Source organism: Sceloporus occidentalis, unplaced genomic scaffold (genome assembly GCF_023333645.1).
Source record: "Sceloporus occidentalis isolate IW3139 unplaced genomic scaffold, rSceOcc1.0.p SCAF_4, whole genome shotgun sequence".
Taxonomy (NCBI): domain Eukaryota; kingdom Metazoa; phylum Chordata; class Lepidosauria; order Squamata; family Phrynosomatidae; genus Sceloporus; species Sceloporus occidentalis.
The window spans coordinates 196,613,697-196,636,325 of NW_028316984.1; the positions used below are offsets into that span (position 1 = coordinate 196,613,697).

General features: G+C 41.4%; 1 protein-coding gene across 7 annotated transcripts in view; it reads left to right on the forward strand.

Moving 5' to 3' along the window:
• The window catches only part of KTN1 (kinectin 1), a 165,582-nt gene extending 143,500 nt beyond the window's left edge, over positions 1-22,082 (forward strand). For 5 of the 7 annotated variants that reach the window (XM_089522818.1, XM_089522817.1, XM_089522821.1 and 2 more), the window contains 11 exons: positions 1,817-1,906; positions 4,601-4,681; positions 6,368-6,457; positions 6,558-6,650; positions 9,081-9,152; positions 10,099-10,182; positions 10,737-10,820; positions 13,018-13,101; positions 18,050-18,142; positions 19,593-19,716; positions 21,529-22,082. In XM_089522818.1, the coding sequence (XP_089378944.1) occupies positions 1,817-1,906; positions 4,601-4,681; positions 6,368-6,457; positions 6,558-6,650; positions 9,081-9,152; positions 10,099-10,182; positions 10,737-10,820; positions 13,018-13,101; positions 18,050-18,142; positions 19,593-19,716; positions 21,529-21,533 (900 nt within the window). In that variant the 3' untranslated portion in view covers positions 21,534-22,082. The remainder of the gene's footprint in view (positions 1-1,816; positions 1,907-4,600; positions 4,682-6,367; positions 6,458-6,557; positions 6,651-9,080; positions 9,153-10,098; positions 10,183-10,736; positions 10,821-13,017; positions 13,102-18,049; positions 18,143-19,592; positions 19,717-21,528) is intronic. The other 2 variants (XM_089522820.1, XM_089522824.1) reach the window with 1 other exon arrangement.
• The last annotated feature ends 547 nt before the right edge of the window (positions 22,083-22,629 follow it).

The following is a 22,629-nucleotide window of genomic DNA, read 5'->3' on the forward strand; positions in this document are numbered from 1 at the left end:
CACTCCCTTGGAGGGTGGCAGACTCTCCTTCTTTGGAGGTTTTTCAACTGAGGCTGGATGGCCATCTGTCAGGGGTGCTTTGATTGTGTGTTCCTGCATGGCTGGGAGTTGGACTGAATGGCCCTTGTCTCTTCAAACTCTGTGATTCTATGATGCTACTCTCCTTGGTTGTGGGCAACAGCTTTCTTGCTGCCTTATCCTCCAATGACTAATGTTAAAACTGTCCTTGCCACTTCATCCATATACCCACAAAGAATTTGAATTGACATTCTCACATACAAACAATTTAGATAGGTCTGTCTCTGGATTCTCCACTCCAAAATATGCATCTGAGGGAGTAGGCTCAAGTCTACAAAAACTCATGCTTGCAACCTTTTTTCTTTCAGTTAGTCTCAATGGTGCTACAAGATCACTTTGCATACTGACTGTTTTCCAGACTCACATGGCTATGTCTTTGAATTCAGTAACCAACAAAGATGAGGGCTGATGGGAATTACAGCCCAACAAGCTTTGGAGGGTCACACTTTCCCCATGAGTGATTTATGTTGAGAAACATTACCTAGCTCTGTCCGCTGGTTTTGATTTTACCTAACATTCTGCCAATACTTCAGCTAATAAAAAAAAAGAGAAGGAAAAGCTTCCTATTATATCCACACTCAGACTTTTGACTTGTCATCCTTCTGATAAACCAGGAAAAGGAAGCTGGAGTTTGGGAAAGCTGCTTTTTTGAACCACAGCTCCCAGAATCCTCTAGCCAGCATGGTCAAGAACTGGGTGTTGTAGTCCAAAAATTAACTTTTCTAAGCTCTGGCCCCCCCTTATGTCTCTCCCCAAATTATTCAAATTGTCTAACAAATGAAACTGAAACTGCCCTGTCACTTTATAAAATAATACTTTGGTTGGTTCTCTCTGTTTTGAGTTTTTTGGGTGACTGTCCCAGTTGTCCCATAAAAAGAAATTTGCATTATCTCTTAAGAGAAAAGAAATGGGGGAAATTAGGAGACCTAAAAACAAATCTTATTTTGATAGTGCTGTCCCCCATCTTTAATAGCAATAGATGTTTTCTCACAGTGCCACGAAAATACGTTATTTTGAAACTGCATTTCGTTACAGTCTCTCAAAAACTGCATTTATTAACTGAAACAAGTTACACTGTTCTGAGAATATATTCACTGTGAGAAAGTCTGATATTCTCCCAGTGAGTATTGCCCCCAAATTTTAAACACTCTTGGCAACAGAAAAAGAAAATAAGGAGGAAGAAAATAAAAATTAGTAAGAAAGGATGTGATGATACCCAGAAAAAATGCTTGTTACAGAAGAATATTTTTTGCACCATAAGAAACATTGGACAGTACATCATCAATAAAAACAGTCTTTTAGTCACATATTTCAGAGTCACATACTTCCTCTTTCTCTTTAGAAGTGAGGAGCAGTAGTATTTAATTTGGGCACCTCAAGAAAGAGTGGTCATTGATCTATCTGTGTGCTTTTGAGACCCACAACTAAAACTGATGTCCTCCCTGATGCAGTCGCACCAGGTTGAGTAAGGCTGCAATCTTCCATCATAAGAATCCAAGAGAAGTCAAGAAATGATGAAGCCCAAAAGGAGGCTTCTCTTCAAAGTATCAGGTGACACAAAGGCCATATCCTGAAGCAGTTTCATGTTTCACATGCAAAGGCATGAAGGGTTTTGTTGCCCCTCAGACCCAGTCCTCTTCAGAGCAGGGGGAAAGGTATAGCCCAGGTAATTTAACAGTCTTATGGTGGTACTTCTGAATTTACTTGGTCCTGTTTCCTTATGCTTTTGTCAATCCAGGAGAGACAGCAATATGTGGAGGTTGCTGAAGCAGAGATGAGAGGGGTCTTGCAGAAGCTGTTTCCCATGGTGTCTCTTCCTTCTACCTTGGTAAGAAGCATCTCAGTTCTGTCCTGGGCTCAGTGCTATTCAACATCTTTATCCATGATGTGGATGATGGAATAGAAGGCATACTTATCCAGTTTAGAAGATGGCACTAAATTAAGAGGGGTAGCTACTAGCCCAGAGTACAGGATCAGAATTTAAAATGGATGTAACATATTAGAGAGCTGGGCCAAAACTAACAAAATGAATTTTTAACAGGGAGAAATGTAGGATAGCAGACTTGGGCACAGAAAATGAAAATGAAACAGATACAGGATGGGTGACTCCTGGCTTGAAGGCAGTACATGCAAAAAGGAGTTAGGAGTCTTAGTGGACCACAGGCTGAACATGAGTGAGCAATGTGATGCAGCAGCTGAGAAAGTTAACACAGTTCTAGGCTGCATCAATAGGAGAATAGTGTCTGGATCTAGAGAAGTAATAGTACCACTCCATTCTGCTTTGGTCAGGCCCCATCTGGAATGTAGTTTCCATTTCTGATCACCACAATTCAAAAAGGATGTGGAAAAACTGGAGTGTGTCCAGAGGAGGGCGACCAACATGGTGAAGGGTCTGGAAACCATAATGCCCTATGAGGGAGCTGGATATGTTTAGCCTTGAGAAGAGAAGGTGAAGGGGTGACATGATAGTCCTGTTTATGTATTTGAAAGGATGTCATGTTGAGAATGGAGAAAACTTGTCTTCTGCTGCTCCAGAGACTAGGACTTGGAGCAGTGGGTTTGAACTACAGGAAAAGAAATTTCACTTCAATGTTAAGAGGAACTTCCTAACAGTAAAAGCTGTTTGACGGTGGAATACTCAGGCTTGGAGTGTGGTGAAGGCTCCTCCTTTGGATGTTTTTAAACAGAGGCTGGATGGCCATCTGTCAGGAATGCTCTGATTGTGTGTTCCTGCATGGCAGAATGGGATTGGAATGGATGGTCCTTGTGTGGTCTTTCCCAACTCTGGGATTCTGTGATTCAGTGCTGCACTTAACCAGCTGCTGGTGGATTACATCCTAAGCAAGGCTGGGTGTTTTGCAGGCATTGGTGAAGAACAGAACATCTGGGCTTGCTGGCTCAGAGATGTTAATGTGGTCCTCTGGGTGCTCCTGCTAATTGGTGTGCTACAAGCCCTCGGGAGGATAATCACCAAGCGACTGTCTCGGAGCTGGCTGTGCTGCTCAGGAATCTCCTCCTTCCTCCAGATGCTGATAAAACACTCTGAAGCAAGCTTCTCTTTCAAGGAGGCTCTTTAATCTTTCAGTTGCAATATATACAGAAAGCAAATCTCCAAAGAGGCTACACATCCACCACCAACCAACAAAAACCCACACTGTTCAATGAGACCTGGGCTTTTTATAGGCTTTTGCCATGCGGCCACCAAACTCAGGCTCTTCCTGCTGTGTCACCTTAATTGTTGTCCCCCAGCCAAGATGACCAAGGGTATTTACATTAGCTTTCAACACTTCACATTGCTTTCCGGCACATGATGATCTTGCAGATGCATCACATGTCCTAACCCAGCTGTAACCAATTCCCTGGTTAACAGGTTGCATGTGACCCATAGTTGCCTTTGTCACTTCTTCACATCTGGACATATTAAACAAGCTTTATTCTCTAACAATTTCTGCCCATCCAAGTCCTAGTCAGGGCTGAACCTGCTTAATTTCCAAGATCAGACAGGATCTGGTGTGTTTAGGTTCCCTGTGTTTTAAGGAGGCTGAAAGGGGGGCTTTTAAAATTAAAATAGAAATTATAAAAAAGCTTATGGTGTTGGATATATATGCCATTGGTGTGTGAGAATGCCAATACCACTCTTCCAAATTCATCTGAGGAAGTAGACTTCATTCTACAAAGGATCAAGATGCCAACTTCTTTCGTTCAGCTAGTCTCAAAGGTGTTAAAAGATTTCTATTCTGACCTACAGGTTCTACAGACTAACACATCTGTATCTTTATATTCTTCATTATGAGTCTGGTTGTGTTCTGAGATGTTTTGGGGAGGCATTTCTCTCTGCCTCACCATTCTCACAGGTACATCTGGTGGAAACATAGGAAAGACCCTTTTTGGTGGCTGCTCCTAGGCTTTGGCATTCCCTTCCCAGATAATTTAAACTAGCATGTTTCTTGCTATCTTTCCACAGGTAGATCAAGACTCTTTTGTTTCAGCAAATGTTAGAGAACAGATTGCCCAGTGGGAATGGGCCTTGCATAATTTTCCATTTGCTGTTCACTTTTAACATTTTATATTTTAATAGCTTCTATTTTTTTTCATTGTTCAATTATATTTTTAAGTTTTAAGTTTTTTGTGTTGTGAATTTTAGCTGCTTTAACTATTGTAAGCTGCCTAGAGTCCCAAACTGGAAAAAAGGTGACAAATGAACATCATTTTCATATCACCATTTTGCGTGTGTGTGGACATGCACATGAGTGCATACGGCTGTATTTTAACACATGCAAATGAACCAGGGTTTATTCCAGGGTAATTCTTAACCAGATACAAGCTCTGTCTCTTCAAGATGGAGTAAATCCCAGCATCCGGAAAGGAATCTCCTTCCCCCTCCTGAATGGATGATTGACAATTCATGTCTGTGACAGCTGTTAAATGGTGGATGTTGACTGTTGTTCTGCCCATGTTGTCATTTTAAAATTTCTCTCACGTTATCAAGACCTCTTTGCTTTAATGCCCTTTTCTTACACAGAGTCACAGTGAATGGATGCGTGGGTTTGAACAGGCAGTAAGAGAGCATACAAAAGAGACATCTCGACCAGATGAAGTGAAGGTGCGTACAGACTATGTGCATGTATGCTTTTGTTGGTTAATGCCATCCTCCATCAACCTGGGTAATGGAAAGGAGAAAAATGATATTGGCTTCAGATGCATTTGAGATGCAGGAGCTTACATTTTGGCTTCTGATGTGTCACACCCAGGCTGGTTTAACAGGAACTGGGGGGGGGGGGGCATACATCTTTGCAAAAGCAACCATTTTGCTATGGGTAAAGAAACCAGGGCCCTCCTGAATGGCTCTAAAAAGGAGAAACCAGCATGACATTTTCACATGTACAGCTATTGCTATTAAGGATATTCCAGAGTTTGGAAAAGTGCCTTTTTGGACTGTGAAACTCTAAAGTCTTCCAGATTCAAGAACATGTAATACCTTTTCAAAGCTCTGGGATCTTCTGTTTAAGGGGGATGCATAATCCCAGGTTTCAGGATCTGGTAGCATCCTCTGAATCTTAGTCTTATGAAAACAACATGAAAATAACACTCTAAGTTTCTTTCGTTGTAGTATTTACCGTTGACTGCTAACTAAACACAAAGTTAGGAAAAGTAACTACAGTATGTCTTCCAGAATTCACCCCCACGTGCCCAGTTGGTTTTGGGTGTCTGGGGTCTAAATCCAGTTGTTAGTCCCAGCTTGAGTAACCTATCTGATCCATGGAACTTACATAAATGTTGAACTTCTGTTTCCATTGATTCATTGGACCTTCACTCATTGGGGCTAACAATTTGATTTAGCCCCTGGAGTTGTCCAAAAAGAGACTTTTCCAAGCTTCGACTGAAGGGCCCCTGAGAAGCAGAATGGTCCATTCCATTTACCAGTAATAATGTAACTGAAATAAGGCTGATCTTACATTTGCCAGGCTAATCATGGCAGGAACTAAGCATCAAAGTCAGCAAAGGAAAAGAATCTCCATGTGCACATTGCCCCTTTGTTGTCTTTTTTTCTAAATGTTTGTCCAGTGACTGGGAAATAAAACACTCAAATGCAACGTCATTTATCCAGCTTTGAATCAGAAAAGCAGCAGCACTGTAAGGACGTGAATTGTGATAGGTGACAACTTATGCTTAAAAACATGGATTAGTCTTAACATTTAGCCTTTCTTTGTAGCCTTTTTTTCCTTTTCCCTTCTTTATCTGAAATGGGAAGTCACACCTTGAATTCAGGCTATTGATTAATTTGGATTAATATGGCTGCAAACTAAGCAAAATTGAACCCTTTTCAATGACAAATAAAGATTTTTCACATATGGCTGGTTTACGGATTTACTCTTCAGCTCTTAGCCTGGAGCTTAAGGGAAATTACAGAACTTCGTCCAAAATTATGGCTGCTATTCAGAGAGTCTGTGACTTTGTAATGGCTATGGGTTGCAAGTGAGGAATGAATGTTTTAATAAACTAATAAATAAATACATAAATAGAAATTATTGTGATTTTTCATAGTATGTGGGGTAGCCATGTCAGTCTGTTGCAGCACAAGCAACAAAAACAGCTCAAGAGCTAACAAATTTTATTTGGCATCAGCCTTTCTAGACTTATTTTCATGTTTGAATGGATGGGTAATTGTAATTGTAATCAATTGAGCCCGAATTGAAATGAGGGGAATTGCAGTGCAGAAACTTGAAACAGTACTTATATGGCATACATTTCCAAATGTGTATGGAATTTTGTTTGTTTGTTCTAACAGGCCCTGGAGCAAAAGTTGAAAGAGGCAGATGAATTGCATGTAATGCTGCAGCAGGAGTGTGAGAAGTATAAAGTGGTCCTTGCAGAGACGGTAGGGAGGAGCATTGTAAATTCTACTTTTGCCCGGTGGAATTTCCACCTGCCCCAATTTCCTATTGAGCCTCAATGTAACTGAAATTCTGTATTGCTAGGAGGGAATCTTGCAAAGGTTACAGAGAAGCGTGGAAGAAGAGGAGAGCAAATGGAAAATAAAAATTGAAGACTCTCAGAAGGAACTGCAAAAGGTATTTAAAAAAGATCCCACTGGTCTTGTGCATGTCTACCCACTGCACTGACAGAGTTTCTGGCATCAAGGTGCAAATACATAGAGAACATTATAATTAGGAGGAGTAGCAGGATCAAAATTCAAAATGACCTTAATAGATTAGAAAACTGGGCCAAAACTAACAAAACTTCCAACAAGGAGAAATGTAAGGTACTACACTTAGGGTGAAAAAAATGAAATGCACAGATACAGGATGGGGGACACCTGGCCTAACAAGATGACATGTGAAAGGGATCTAGAAGTCTAAGTAGACCACAAGTTGAACATGAGTCATCAGTGTGATATGGCAGCTAAAAAGGCCAATGCAATTCTAGGCTGCATCAATAGAAGTATAACATCTTGATCAAGCGAAGTGATAGTACCATTGTCTTCTGCTTTGGTCAGGCCTCACCTGGAATACTGTGTCCCATTTCTGGACACCACAATTCAAAAAGTCACACTGGCATGGGGGTGGAGTTGGGGTGTGCGTCGTGCATGATGGTGGCCTTTGATGCCGGTTGGTGAAGTTAACTTTGCCTGCTCCTTTACTTTTGATGTCTCAACTTTTATTTCAGAACACTTGGCTAAAGTTTTAAGTTACTGCAGCAATAGAAGTCTGAGGAGTGAAGGAAAATGTCATTTTAGAAGGGGTAGAATTCTTATTTAGAAATCAAGTGCCCTCATTTTGCCCCCTCTATAGCTACACTTCCTATAGAAGGCATCTTTTTAATGCTCCATTCTAAGCTGTGGTTCTTTTAGAAAATTAAATCCTTCTTCTCAGTCTAACAGTTCTCAAAATGAAGGACAAAACTAAAAATAGGCAGTTTAAAACAACAGCTAAACAACCTACGGGAGGAATCGCCAGAAGACATTAATAAAACCAGATAATGCATTGGTGAGCAATTGCTCTGATATACGTTGGATGGTGATCACATATGAAAATAGCAATATGTTCTCAAAGTAGTATCAAGGGGCTTAATCATGCTGCTGTTGTTTTTAATGTGGTACTTCTGTGGTTTTCCTTGCCTTCATCGATACAAATTAATCCCTGTGAAATGATTTTGGATTATGCATCCAGCGAGTGCTTACTGAAGCCAACTTGATGCAAATGGGGGATTGCTCAAGGGGGATAACCCCCTCAAATAGAAGACCAACCGCACTTCAGTGTTAACTAGAAAAGACCATCTGCTTCTGCATTGACTTTACAGGAGATGATAAATTGTCTGGGCTTAACAGTATCGAGTTCATGGATAAAAGCCATTTTTGCTACTTGGATGAAGGAAGTTTGCTCTGACAGTGTGAACTGTCTCAGAGTGAGGCTTTTCTTTCTTTTGCATTGCTTATCATAACATTGATATTGACCTTCAAAGGCTCCAGAAAAGGGCAAAGTGAAACACTACTTATTTCTCTACTGTTGCTAACTAAAAAAAAAAGCTTAGATATTCCCTATTAGGAGTGTGGGTGGTGGAGGGGGTGGTATTAATTTATACCAGAGATTAAACTAATTGGTAAGGAACAAACATGGGAAGGTTGTCAAATGATAAGCAGTTTGGAGCTGATGATTGGAACAATGTCTCCCTCTTATAAGAAGAACTCCTTATCACTTGCTGAAATTGATTGACAGTCAGTTCAGAACTCCACAAAGAAAGCACTGTTGCACACAGTGCTATTTACCTGAAAATCTCAAAAGTGTGATGCAGGCTGACTGCCAATTTGTCTTACAATTTGTTAAATTTAGGGTGTTGACAAGCTGGCATGTGATGAAGGGTCTAGAAACCATGCCCCAAGAGGAGAGACTTAGGAAGCTGGGTATGTTTAGCCTGGAGAAGAGATGGTTAAGAGGTCATATGATAGCCCTGTTTAAATATTTGAAGGAGTGTCATACTGAGGATGAGGCAAGCTTGTTTTCTGCTGCTCCAGAGAATAGGATCTGGAACAATGGATGCAAGATACAGAAAAAGAGATTCCACCTCAACATTAGGAAGGACTTCCTGACAGTAAGGGCTGTTCGGCCGTGCAAGATGCAGCCTCAGAGTGTAGTGGAGTCTCTTTCTTTGGAGATTTTTAAAGAGAAGCTGGATGGCCATCTGTTGGGGGTGCTTTGATTGTGAGTTCTTGCATGGCAGGGGTTTTGACTGGATGGCCTTTGTGGTCTCTTCCAACTTTATGATTCTATGCCCCAGAAACATACGGTCTAAAATGGAAAGCAGAAAGCCTTGTGCATTTGAGAATGTATGTGTTACTGAGAGCTGATGGCAGCCTAATTCTGGCCAGTACGCCTCTGTTGACAACAGAGAAAGCAGAGGAGGGAAAGCAGCTGTGCCCTAAATTCACTTAAAATTTTTGAAGAAGGTAAAGTTCTTCATTTATCATCTGAATGACAGAAGTGTTTATATTTGTCTAATTGCAGATGCAGTCGTCGGTCAGTCTTCTAGAAGAGGAAGTAGAAAGACTAAAGGAAGAAAACAAAGAAGTTGATGCTGTATGTTTTGTTGGATTTAATCTCTGCTATAGAGTTATGTTCATCCCAAATCTGCTGTGAGTGTAGAATGACTCAGTTGAGGTTTAAGAATTCTACAATTTAACAACTGTGGTTTATTAGACCAGCAGTGAGTCATATGCCCCTTAATTCTCCTTCCCCTCATGCAAGTGGCTTTGAACATTTTTGAAGAAGGTAGTTTCTTAAATCACATTTCTTCTTTGTAGTCTCTGTTAATCAAACAGTTGGGTTATCCTGTGTCTGCACAGTGCATCTTTGGAAACTTCCAGAGCTGTTACTTTGGCATTTTGGGGGTAGTCCTGCCTGCTCTCCAAGTGGGCTATCAGTTCGCTTCTCACCTAAGCTTCAGTTCCTTTTTGTCCACCACAGCAGAGTTAATTTTCTTGCCTGTGGGTAATTTCTGTGCTTGACAGGATCTATCCTGCGTTTTGGTAGTTATTTCTTCTTCATTCACCTGGTTTACTTTACATCTTTCGCTCCATAAGGACGAAACCAAGGAGGAACCATGAGATTGCCTATACTGGTGGCTGGAAGATTCCCAGCAAACTAGGATATGAAATCAGACTCTGTTTGAACTAGGCATAATATTAAACTACATATTAAACATTTTGTTTACAGTTTTTACACATAGCCACTGTGATGCAAATTGATGCAAATCTAAGACCACATGATTTTAAAATGGTAATGGTAGGATTTTTCATTTTTACATCTACTGAAGTGCCAAAGAAATTTACACATAAAACATAGATAAGTTCCAGTGAAATTAGAATAATATTCTAAGCAAAATCCGGGCTTATCTCATCTATACTAAACTAGTAGTTGGAGAATCTATGAAGTTGAGGAATAATTTTAAAATGTTTAGTAGAAGACTGAATCTTGAAGTTAACTGTGTAGAAACACGTGTCTTGCGGCTTCATTCCTTTGGCAGCTTAAAAAAGAGAGAGAACACTTGGAGCAGGAACTGGAAAAGGCAGAAATAGAGCGATCAACGTATGTTTCAGAAGTTCGTGAGGTAAGCCACCTACTAAAACACTGTGGCTGTTTTTGCATCAACATACATGGAAAAGTAGCATGAATTTGGTTGGCCCAGGAATGAAATGTTTGCTCAGTAAACGATAGAAGGAATTGGGGCATTATTGTGTTTGTGGCTCCAAGATAGGTGGGCACACTAATAACTGAGCAGAAAGCGGGGGGAAAGAGTGATGACGTTGATGATAATCATAACATTTTTATACCACTAGCCAGTAGGCTCTAAACTCAGTGCAGAGTTTAATAACAATTTAACAGCAGAAAATGTCAGTGTAAGACCACAGTAGCTCTTCTTAGCAGTGATTAAGTTCTGAGCAAAACAAAAGATGTCTTCATTGCTTGCCAGCCTTCAAACTGTGAAGTATTTAGCCAGATCTCCCCAAGAAAGGAGTCCCAAAGATGGTGTGCTGCCACCGAAAAGGCTCTGTTTCATGTTCCCACCCTGGTTTCAGGTGGTGATGGTCAAACATGGAACAGGGCCTCAGATGACCATTGTAAGGACATGCATCCTAAAGCCTCTGAAAAACTTCATTTCAGCTCAAAGATCTATTGACTGAATTGCAGAAAAAACTTGATGACTCATATTCTGAAGCAGTAAGGCAGAATGAAGAGTTAAATTTGGTAAGAGGCCTACCCTCCATCTGAGTATATCTACTCCACAGTGGGGGAACTTTTCCAAATCCTTTCTGTCTGCTAACCACTTCAGTTCAGTCTTTGTCCACTGCAACCACTCTGATAGCCTCTCTCTGCCTCCTATAACAATGTGACTAGTGCTTAAGCATGTGTAGTTTTTTTTTCTTCACCTTTCTTGCTTCAACCATTAATGTTTTGTAGTTTGTGAATTTGGAAAACTGCTTTCACAGAATGCAGCCAAAGTGGTCTGAGTGTGAAACTGCTGCTTTATCTACACTAAATATTAAAGAGAAGGTTAAGGTTCATTCATATAGCGATGGTCTGGCTGAGGTCTGTTTTGGATCAAACATTTCCTTTGGAGTGAATCTAGTTGTTGAAGGGTAAAAGTGAACAATATTGTTTTCTGTTCCAAGGACACTGGGAAACAACAACAAAAGAATCTTGCAGCACCTCAAATTCTTATTGCATTTGGGGCAAGTTTTCATTGAATGCAGCACACTTTAATAGGTGCTGGAATATTGCCTCTGCTGGTAGATATTTATATCATTGCACATATCATTGTATACATCATTAAATACCAAAGTCAGAACAATCCATGCTATTATATTTCCAGTTTCTTTGACTGATTGTGAAAGCTGGCTGGTGAAGAAAGTTGATAGGAAGCAAATCAACTCATGCTGGATGAGGAGAGCTCTGCAGATACCGTGCACTTCCAAAAAGATAAATGAATGGTTTGAGAGCAAATCAGGCCTTAAACTGAGGCTGTTGTATTTTGGACATATCATGAGATGATGTGATTCATTGGAAAAAATGATAATGCTCAGTAAAGCAGAAAGGCAACAGGAAAAGAGGAAGATGGCACTACAGTTTTAAAAGTCAGTGAAGTCAGGGTTGCCCTGAGTTTGCAAGACCTGAGCAGGACAGTTGATGACATCATGGAACTCTCTCATTTTTAGTTGCCATAAGTTGGCACGTATGGTAAATAACAACAAATAAGAGAAAGATATTAGGTGAATGGAAATGCAAAAGGTACAGACATTGGTGATCACTTAATGTTAGTTCTGTAACAAAGAGTAATTGGGAAGTGATGGAGCATGTGTATAAAAATCTGCCCAGAGGAGCAATGCTCTGTCCACCTGGTGAAGTGGGTTGCAGTCTCTGAAAGCCTATGCCAAATAAAATGAGTTTTTCTGCTGGTCCAGACTAACACCTCTATCCCTCTGGAAAGATACTGGAGTCTGCAAGTCTCCCAGAATGTATCTGCTTATGAAGCGATGGACTTTCTATCTTCCATGGAAACTGACTGAACATGGAGAGTGACGCCCAAATGACACACTTGAAGGGAGAACTGGGAATAATGGGATGCTGTGTATCCATCATCATGAATTTAGAAAGCATGGGCCCAGCTTGAAATAGGAACTCTGACTTCTGGTCAGAAAAGTCACCATTGCTTGATTGCAGGGGAAGAACAAGACCTAACATAAAAGAGAACTCAGACAAACCAATCCCTCACTTGACTGAACAATCTCGAGTTGTAAATGATTGGTAGCAGCTGTGAGTGACTTATGGCATATTGTTTCAGATGTCTTTATTGGGAGTATGATGACAGGTTGTGTTCATATATTTGCAGCTCTTCAAAAGTGAGTCTTCCAGAACCAAGGAAATGTTTAATCCACCTCAAAAGAAAAAAATATATTTACATTTCAGGATGGGGAAATGCCACCACATGCACTGACTTTTTCTACACTTTATGTAGAGAAGGTTTCATTTCCCATGTAGGAATCTATTGATTTGGAGAGAACCATATGGTGTTTGAGACATATAATAAGCAGAGTGATTAAAATGTTAGATATTTATTTTTAGTTACTGAAAGGAGGAGTAAGCTCATTCCTAGGAGCAGGGGAAGACAGGTTTGACCTTAAAGCAGACTTTGGTAGTCAGGCCATAGAGGCATATGTGTGAAAAGTTTTGTGCAAATTCACTGGTAATGTTGGTGAGGTGTTCAACAGAGTAAGTAATCTATATAGGGTCCTGTCACTGATTCTAACCCCTGTTTCAAGCTTCTCTACTTGTCATCTTTTTTCATCTGCTCTGGAGATGTATGTGTGTGTAAAACTTGCCTTTCCTTCTTCCTAGTGCTTCTCCGACTCAGTGAATCAGCTGTCTTTCTTTTACTTTTTTATAGCTAAAAACACAGTTGAACGAGACGTTAGCCAAACTCAAAATGGATCAGAGTGAGAGGCAAAAACTAGCTGTCGACTTGCCCAAGGTAAGGAATAAAAAGCTCAAGTGTGTCTGTTCATAGAGCTGGTGTTCAACCTGTTCTGGATGCTGGTGCATTCTCCTCTAAAGAGCTATGTCTGTAATTGGGTTGTGCCCATAGACACATATCACTGAGACACATAGCACCTTTCAGCAGCTTAGGCTATTGGGCCATTTGAAGCGCCTTCTGAACCAAGTCTGGTTACTGTTACTTATACTTCTGTAATTCCCAGGCCAAACCTATACAGTGCATTGTATGTGGGTCTGTCTCTTGGTGACTGTTTGGAAATGTCATTTCAAGATGCTGCCACTTCATGAAAATCTCCAGCTGTTTCTGTATCTGCTGGTCTATTTCCTAATATATTTTAGAGAGCTGATGCTAATTTGGAAAGCCTGACTATAGCTTGGGACTTGGACGCCTGTGGAATATCTTTCTTCTTCTTCTTCTTCTTCTTCTTCTTCTTCTTCTTCTTCTTCTTATTATTATTATTAACCTTTATTTATGAAACGTTGTAAATTTACACAGCGCTGTACATACAATCTTTTTAATTAGACGGTTCCCTGCCCTCGGGCTTACAATCTAAAAAGACATGACACAGAAGGAGAAGGGAGTGGTGGAGGGAAAGGGTAAGAGGTCCAGCAGTTCCTCTCTACCTCCAAGGCCTGGACCAAGGCAGGTGGACTGGAGGGAGGGCTTGGCTTCATAATGGATGGTTAATCTTCTTCCAGGGAAAATACATACTCTCAGGTAGGATAATACATATACAGTACATAGCAATACAGGAAATGGTTCGATAAACAGGCACCAAAAGAACATCAAATAGTAAGCGACAATTATGCAATGCCTGGGAAGGCTTCTCTGAACAGGATGGTTTTCAACTCCGTTTTGAAGCTGGTTAAAGAAGTGATGGCTCTTGCTTGTGGGGGAAGAAGGTTCCAGGAGTGAGGGGCAGCAAGTGAAAAGGGTTGAATCCGGGATGAGGCAGAGGAAATCCTGGGCTGAGACAGCAGACCTTGACTACCAGAACGGAGGGCCCTGGTGGGAAGGTGAGGAGAAAGAAGGTCTGATAAGTAAGGAGGGGCCAGTCCATGGAGGGCTTTAAATGTCAACAACAGGAGCTTATACGGAATGCGAAAAGGGAGGGGGAGCCAGTGAAGGGATGCCAACACAGGAGAGATGTGGTCAGAGCAGTGGGTGGAAGTGATAATGCGTGCAGCTGAATGCTGGACAGAGATTAAAGGACGGAGGTGAGAAAGAGGAAGCCCAGCCAGGAGGACGTTACAGTAATCAAGTCGTGAGATCACTAGGTCATGGACCAGGATCTTGGAAGTAGAGGCGGAGAGATATGGTCGGATTTTGGCAATATTGTACAAAAGGAATCTACAAGCCTTGGCTGTGGTCTGGATCTGAGGGATACATGACAGAGAAGAATCAAAGATAAAACCAAGACTGCGGGCTTGCTGGACTGGTTGTATAGAAATGTTGTCCACAGAGACAGAAAAGGAGAGTTGAAGGGTGGGCTTAGGAGGAAAGACAAGAAGCTCCATCTTGGACATGTTGAGCTTCAAACGCCGATGGCGCATCCACTGCGAGACAGCTGTGAGGCAAGACGAAACTTGCTATTCAAGCCTTGGAAAGGTCAGGGGCGGAAAGATACAGCTGGGTGTCATTGGCATACAGATGGTAGGAAAAGCCAAGAGAGCTAATGAGTTTTCCTAAGGACAGTGTGTAGAGAGAAAACAGAAGGGGACCCAAAACAGAGCCCTGGGGAACTCCAACAGATAAGGGAACAGGAGAAGAAGTCTGACCGCCAGCAACCACTGCAAAAGATCTGCCAGAAAAATAAGATTGAAACCAGTCGAGAAGAGAGTCTGAGAACCCAAGGTCAGAAAGTATGTTAACTAGAAGAGCGTGATCAACAGTGTCAAAGGCTGCAGACAGATCAAGAAGGATGACAACAGAGTAAAGGCCATTTGCCTTGACCAGTAAAAGATCGTTTGAGATCTTGATGAGGGCTGTCTCTGTAGAATGCCGTGGGCGGAAGCCAGACTGAAAGGGATCGAGAATGGAGTTAGCTTCAAGAAACTCAAGACAGCGAGAATAAACAACCCGTTCCAAAACCTTAGAAAAAAAGGGAAGAAGAGAAATCGGACGATAGCTAGACAAAGAGGAGGGGTCAAGAGAAGGTTTTTTCAGAATTGGGGAAATGAGAGCATGTTTGAAGTCCAAAGGGAAGGAGCCTGTAGAGAGAGAGAGATTGAAGATATGGAGAAGGGAGGGCAGAAAGGAGGGAGCTATAGAGATTAGAAGACGAGTAGGAATTGGATCAAGAGAACAGGTTGCTGGTTTGGAAGAGTTCAGAAGTGTAGAGAGTTCATCCAAAGAGGCAGGAGGAAACACAGAAAATTTGTTAGGCGAGGGCGATAGAAGATTATGAGCAGAAGAAGAATCGGGGGACTATCTCAGAGCGAATAGTGGAAATCTTAGAGATGAAATAATTAGCAAAGTCATTAGGAGAGAATGATGAAGAGACAGGAGGAGAGGGAGGTTTAAGCAAAGTGTTGAAGGTGGAGAACAAACGCTGCGGACGCCTCTCATTGGCAGAGATCAATGATTTGTAATAATTTTGTTTTGCCATAGAGAGGGCACGTGAGAAGGAAGGAAGAACAAATTTGGATAAAATCAGCCCACTGTTTGGACTTTCTCCAAAGACGTTCAGCTTTGTTTGATGTTTTATTTATACTATTTATACTATTGGAATCCATTTTGATTCCTTTGTGAAAAAGCAGAATACAAATAATAATAATAATAATTATTATTATTATTATTATTTGTATTCTGCTTTTTCACAAATCAAGGCTGGCATAATGATGATGATGATGATGATGATGATGATAATAATAATAATAATAATAATAATAATAATAATAATAAATGGAGCTGTCTGCTCACTAAGATGCTGCTCTGGGTATATCACTGTCTGATATACCCTCTGGATGTTCTTGGACTCATCAGCTCTAGCCTTCCTGGCTAATGGTGAGGGATTAGGGGAATAGCAGTATACCAATTGTAAGGACTGGGCCTTCAGTCATTGGAAGACTTCTGCCAGGTAATAGGAGTAAGCTGGAAGGGAGGCACATGCAAATAAGTAATGGCATCACAGCTGACGGAAGGCTCACTTGACCAGTCAGTGAGCAGGAGTGAGAGTTTCTTCCAGAAGCTTCTAAGAGAAAAAGCCTCTGAGACCAGTTGACAGTTGGAGAGTGACAGAGAGAGAGGCAGAGAGAGAGAGTCTTCAGCGGTTAATGGTTTGTACAGTGAGAATTCGAGGTGGGAATCTCTCCCTCAAGTTAGTCTTACATGTTAGGAAAACTGTAGTGTTGTGCCTATAGCAAGAAGGCATAATTCAGGCAGATAGTCTATGCTAAGCTAAGACCTGTAACTATATTTCAGATCCATCAAGGCCAGCATATTACATCAATATATCAGTTAGGTGAGAATGTGTCAGATTAGAATGTTTAGGCCTTATTTATTATTTTTCTCGTTGCCTGCATGGAATGAATGCTTTTAGAATTACACATATTGTACCTGCAAGGCCTTTAGGATCTTGCATAATTTATATCTTTTGGTTCTGTTTTGTTTAATTATGATAAATACTTCCTTAAAAGTACAGTGGAGCCTCGGGTTACGAAAATAATCCGTTCCGCGGCCGCTTTCGTAACCCGAACGGCTTTCGCAAGCCGAATCCCCATAGCCGCTAATGGGGAAAAGCCGCGATTTGGTGTAAAATCGCGGCGAAAAGCACCAAAAGTTTTTTCGGGACCCGAAAAAACGTTCGTAACCCGGATCAATAATTTCCAATTGGATTTTTTCGGGTCCCGAAAAATTCGTAACCCGGGTATTTCGTATCCCGAGGTTCCACTGTATCTGCTACTTGGACACTCCTTTACATGTGTCCCAGCTCGGTTGATGCTTGAGAAGATTGGCAAGAAGTAGAATTAGAAGTCCTTAACAAGTCCCAGTGTATGTTAAGGGAAATCCATTACAAATTCACTGGGTGGTGGCAGCGTGATTCGAGGATCTCCAGAGGTCATCTTCAACTCCACAAGGAGTTGGAACATAGACCAGGAGACTCAGGGAGAAGCTAAGGATCTGGTGGGACTAAGAGCCAAGGCAGGCCTGCTGTTTGGCTGCTTGGACCTGGATCATCACACCAGTAGTACAAGAGAATATCCTACCCAGGAGGCTTGCCTGGCACCTACTTTTTGTGTTTCCAGCACTAGGCAAATGCCTTTTTAATCTCTATTTAATTATGGATTTATCTGGTTGCTGTGATCTCATACTGCTTGTGATGCCATGTTACTCTTTGATTTTGGTTTGATTTCTTGTTACTTCTGAGTTTTTGGATTTGTTAAGTTCCCCTGGGAGCATTCATGCTGAAGAGCTGGATACTTTCTATGTAAAATAAATCCCTGCAAATGTGGGGATAAAAGGTTGCTTCACACTCACTAAGCCCTGTATTTGTTGATCTGAATCACTGGCGCCTGAGATCAGGAGCAAAGCCAGGAGTGGTGGAGACACTTAGAGGGAGCAGTGGCCCATCCTAGCTTCCCTGTTTGGGGGAATCTTCATTAGATACTGTTTCCAAATCCACCCAGTGAGACCACACGTTACATTTAGTCATTTGTAAGTCACTCTGAGGGCCTTTGTGCCTGAAGAGTGGGGTATAAATACTCCAAATAGTAAGTCAATAAAAATGTACAAGTGTTCATATATTGTAATTGCTTACATGATCATTCCCCCCTTAAAAATCCCTGTCACTGGTATTCTGTCTTCTGCCTTCCTCCTCCTCATATGGAAATCACTTGGTTTCTACTTCTAGTGGCTCACTGTGATGCACAGTGCTTTAATTTTTAAAATCTTAAATATTTTAACATGTTGCTTTTCTTTTAAGGCTGAGGAATCCTTGGTGACTCTAGAAAGGGAAATAGGAAAAGCTGCTGGAGACACTCATGTGATAGAAAACAGTGATGTCTGCTCACCGACGGTGAGTGTGTCCCTTGGGTATATTGGCGAAATGGTGCAAAGATTTACAGTCATTGTTTACCAGGACTGAGACTAGAGTTCAGAGTTTCATTGGTGTTGTGGTCAAGTGGTGTGAGATCATCCAGAAATGGCTTGGGTGTTCAGTCTGGCTCTGCACCAGTTGTGCTCATTTTTATAGAACTGGGAGTTGCCTGTGTCGTAGCCCAGAGCTCCCCACCCCCCAATTTGGCATTGTTTTATGCCTAGATGACCCATTGTTGTAGGAGGTTGGTTAAGGAGTTCTGGGCTGAGCACTGGATTAAAAAGCCTCATGGGAGCTCTGCAGGTCACTCATGGCAGGACTGTGGACTCCCTGCTATTGGGTTTGACAAGTGAGTGGGATCATGCCTCTCTGTGAATAAAACTGACCATTGGCCCTGTGCTACCTGAATCTACCAGCAGATGGCAGAGTAGAATCATAGAATCATAGAGTTGGAAGAGACTGCAAGGGCCATCCAGTCCAACCCCCTGCCATGCAGGAAATCTCAATCAAAGCATCCCTGACAGATGGCCATCCAGCCTCTGCTTAAAGACCTCCAAGGAAGGAGACTCTACTACACTCCGATGAAGGAGTGTGTTCCACTGTCGAACAGCCCTTACTGTCAGGAAGTTCTTCCTAATGTTGAGGTGGAATCTCTTTTCCTGTAGCTTGCATCCATTGTTCTGGGTCCTGTTCTCTGGAGCAGCAGAAAACAAGCTTGTTCCCTCCTCAGTATGACATCCCTTCAAATATTTAAACATGGTTATCATACCACCTCTTAACTTCGCTTCTCCAGGCTAAACATCCCCAGCTCCCTAAGTTGTTCCTCATAGGACATGGTTTCCAGACCCTTCACCAGTAGTGATGTACAGTATTATATAGATAAATAATGTGAGGGCACAAGTGGTATAAATAATAAATGTAATAATCTTTATAAGTGTAGGTTATTTTTTTAAAAACAAACAAACACTGATTAGTTTACTTCTATTTTAATATTCACTTTTTGTATGTTTTAGCTGAATTGTTCATCTTTTCACTATTCCTGTGAGAAGAACAAGAAAAATCTGTCTTGGCTGGGTTTTTTTCTGGAGACGCTGAGCCCTTTGGCTAAAAGTTGGGGTATTCCTCTGGGTGACCTTTTATGCAGATCTCCACAAGCCTTTTGGATGCGGAGCTGGGAATCATGAGGCCCTCCCAAATGCTACTGGACTCCTAAATCCCATCAGCCCTAGATAGCATAACCAATGGTGTATAACCAATGGTGCAGAATGCTGAGCACTACAGCCTAACTACATCTGCAGAACCACATGATTTCCACCTTCTCTGCCTGCTAATATTCAACATCGTTTCCCATTCACCCCGTTTCTTCCATGCTATTAAACTGCAAATTGGCTGTTTTTTTGTGAACTTGCTTTCTCTTCTACTGTTTCAGGCAGGGCCGGATAAAAATCTCAATGTAGCTGTGAGTTTAAACCAGGATGTTGCCCATCTCAAAAAGCTGCTTGCATCTGTCAGCCAAATGCTCACAAAGGGAAAAGAACACTACCAGCTACTAGGTAGGAGGATTTTGAGCAAATGGGATGTCTTTCATTCTTGGGATTTGACTGGGGTGTGTGTGGGGTGTGTGTGTTTATGTCAGAGGTTGAAGAGAAACTTGGAATGGATCTCCAAGTCCAGTCTTTTGATCACAGGAGAAGAAAATGGTAGAATGGACAGCATCACTTCCAGGCTTTAGCTGGGAGATACCATTGCTGAATCTTCCCCCTGTGTAAGATAGCACATCAGAGAAAATGAGTTTCAAGCCAAACCATTCCCATATAGGTTTTAAAAACTATGAAACAAATTTGCCTAGAGAGATGTTCAGCATTTTTTTTTAAAGTGAGAACATTTTTCCTCTGACGTGGAACAGGATGCAGCTTCCAAGCCTTCCCCACCTCATTCATCATCCTGTATAGACTTGCCCAGTTCATCTTCCTATATAGACTTGCCTAGTACTCTCCCATGCTACACAGATGTTGCAGAGCGCTTTAGTGCAGCATCTGACTTCGAATCCCAAGATTCAAGAGGATGTAGCCATGACAGTTAAAATGGCATCAAAATGCTGTAAATGTGTCGTGTAAAAGAGGCCTAGAGGAAACAGCTTCTAATACTGGGTCTGAACTGATTGCTGTATTTGGGGTTTTGGGCAGGAGTCCTTCCCCTGAGTAAAACTGCCAACAGGGTTTACAAAGAGGGTGATTTACACCTTCTCCCCAGATTATGCTTCCTTGACCGACTTGTATTTGAGCCACCTGGATTGTGTTGGCTAAAACCACCACTTGAATCATAGCTTCTGAAATAGGGACAAGCTATTTTTTGAGACAGAATTTATGGAAGCTAAGCTTTTTAAATTGGCTTTTGGTGAGTTGTTTTTGTCAGAACCATGGTAAATAGGTCTGAGAAAATGACATGGATGTGGCCACTAGGTGGAGCTGTTGTGCAAGTTATTTACAGCTCTAGTGGCAGTTCTATATGTCAGCATTCAAACAGTGCATCATTGGAATGTTGATGCAACTGTCAGTTCTCTACTGTCACTGAGAGTGAGACAGTTGGTGCCTCAGAGTGGGTTGTTACTGGTGTCAGTTATGACAGTTGGTGTTATGTAACTGCCTATCTGTTTAGTTGTTATGGTTGTTTGGTTGGCAAAATAACTTATTTATTAAAGCCCTCGTGAAGAGTGAAGGCTTGTTAGTGTCGTTATCAGTTGCAGACATCTCTTCAGATTCCTTCTCCCTGGCGTCCTGTTGACGTGGTTCATGGTGGACACAGCGCATCTTTCCATGCCCTAACAGTTTTCACAGATCCAAAATTAACTCTGAGGAAAGAGCAACTATTCTGACCCTTGAGTCACATGTCTCCTTTTCTAAGTAGATATAAAATGTGAAATTAATATTTGAGTCTTTGAGTAATATTTGAATGGGGTGTGTGTGCAGTAAGACTCTTCAGTTTTGTGGAGGTTGGTGCCAAACAGTCCTCCTGCTCCTCACCACACCACCCCCAAGAGAAATGAATTTTGAAACTCAAGCTTTGAATGTAAAAGTTACTTTGAATAGTTTGTGTGAATTTGGCTTAACAGACCACCTCCCCATTCTCCTTAGGTTCAGGGATATTTTTAAAAAGCCCCCCACTTTTAAAAAAATATATCTGGATTTCTGTTTTAAAAAATTATTAAGTACTGCTAGTTGTGTTATTTCCTCCATCAGGATAAATTATAGGCAACAATTCTCCACTTTGAAGTTCTGACTTGTTTTTCAATCTATAAATAAAAGTATTTTGCAACAGTTTCAAACCCCTGAACTTACACTGTTTTTTCTTTTTCTTTTTTGCAGAATGAAATCACGGGGAGATCCTTAATTTGGGGGTAGCAGAAGGCACTGTATTTTATATTTTGCCAAATTAAAGCCTTATTTATGTGTTCACCCTTTCTACTTCGTCAAACACTGAACAGAGTTTTGTCTTTTCTACTCCTTGTTAGACTACTGATTTAAACAAGATAATGAAGAAGAAGACTCTGCAGACACCTCCAGAGTTTAGTTTTGTAATAAATAAATAAATAAAAAAGTTTGGATAATTAGAGCTTCACATTCCAGGAGCTACAGTAAACATGTAACCTTTTATCTTTACTATGCTCAGTAAAACTTGTTCAGACACAACACAGTCCTGACATGGTAACAACAGCAACATAAAATAACATTTTAATACTGACGGCCTGTGCTGTTTTACTTAGATACATCTTGGGGAAGTAGCGGCCTCTGACTTCCACCTTCAAGTGAACACTCCTCCTCCTCCTCTCTCCCTCCCCCCTCTCTCTTTCTTTTTTGGTTGCTAATGTAATCAGTTTTTGTAATGGTGTCAGCGAATAAAGGGATGCTTATTACTCAAACTGGGCTGTTAGTGTTTCATTTGGGGCTTCTGAAAGAAGAAACACAGAGTCTTGCAAACGATAGTGCAAATGAACTTGTCATGGGGCCTGGTTAAATTATAGCATAAGCACCATGGCAGATCAGACTCAAAACCCGGCATCCTGTTTCCGGCGGTGGGCAACCACATATGTTCAGGAAGCCCAGAAGCAGGACGGGAAGGCAATAGGCCTTTCCCAGTATTGTTCCCTGGTGACTGGTATTCACACACATGCTGCCTCTGAAGCTTGAGTTTGTCTACTTGTAATTGATAGCCGTAACATCTATGCATTTCTCTTCTTGTTGTTGTGTGGCTTCAAGTAATTTCTGACTCATGGTGACCCTATGATGGGCTTTTCTTGGCAAGATTTGATCAGAGGAGGTTTACCTTTGCTTCCTCTGAGAGAGAGTGACATGCCCAAGGTTACCCAGTGAAAGGTTTCCACAGCTGAGTGGGGAACCCCGGTCGTCAAAGTCATAGTCCAGCGCTCAAGCCACTACACCACACTGGCTCCCATTTGTCAACTGCTT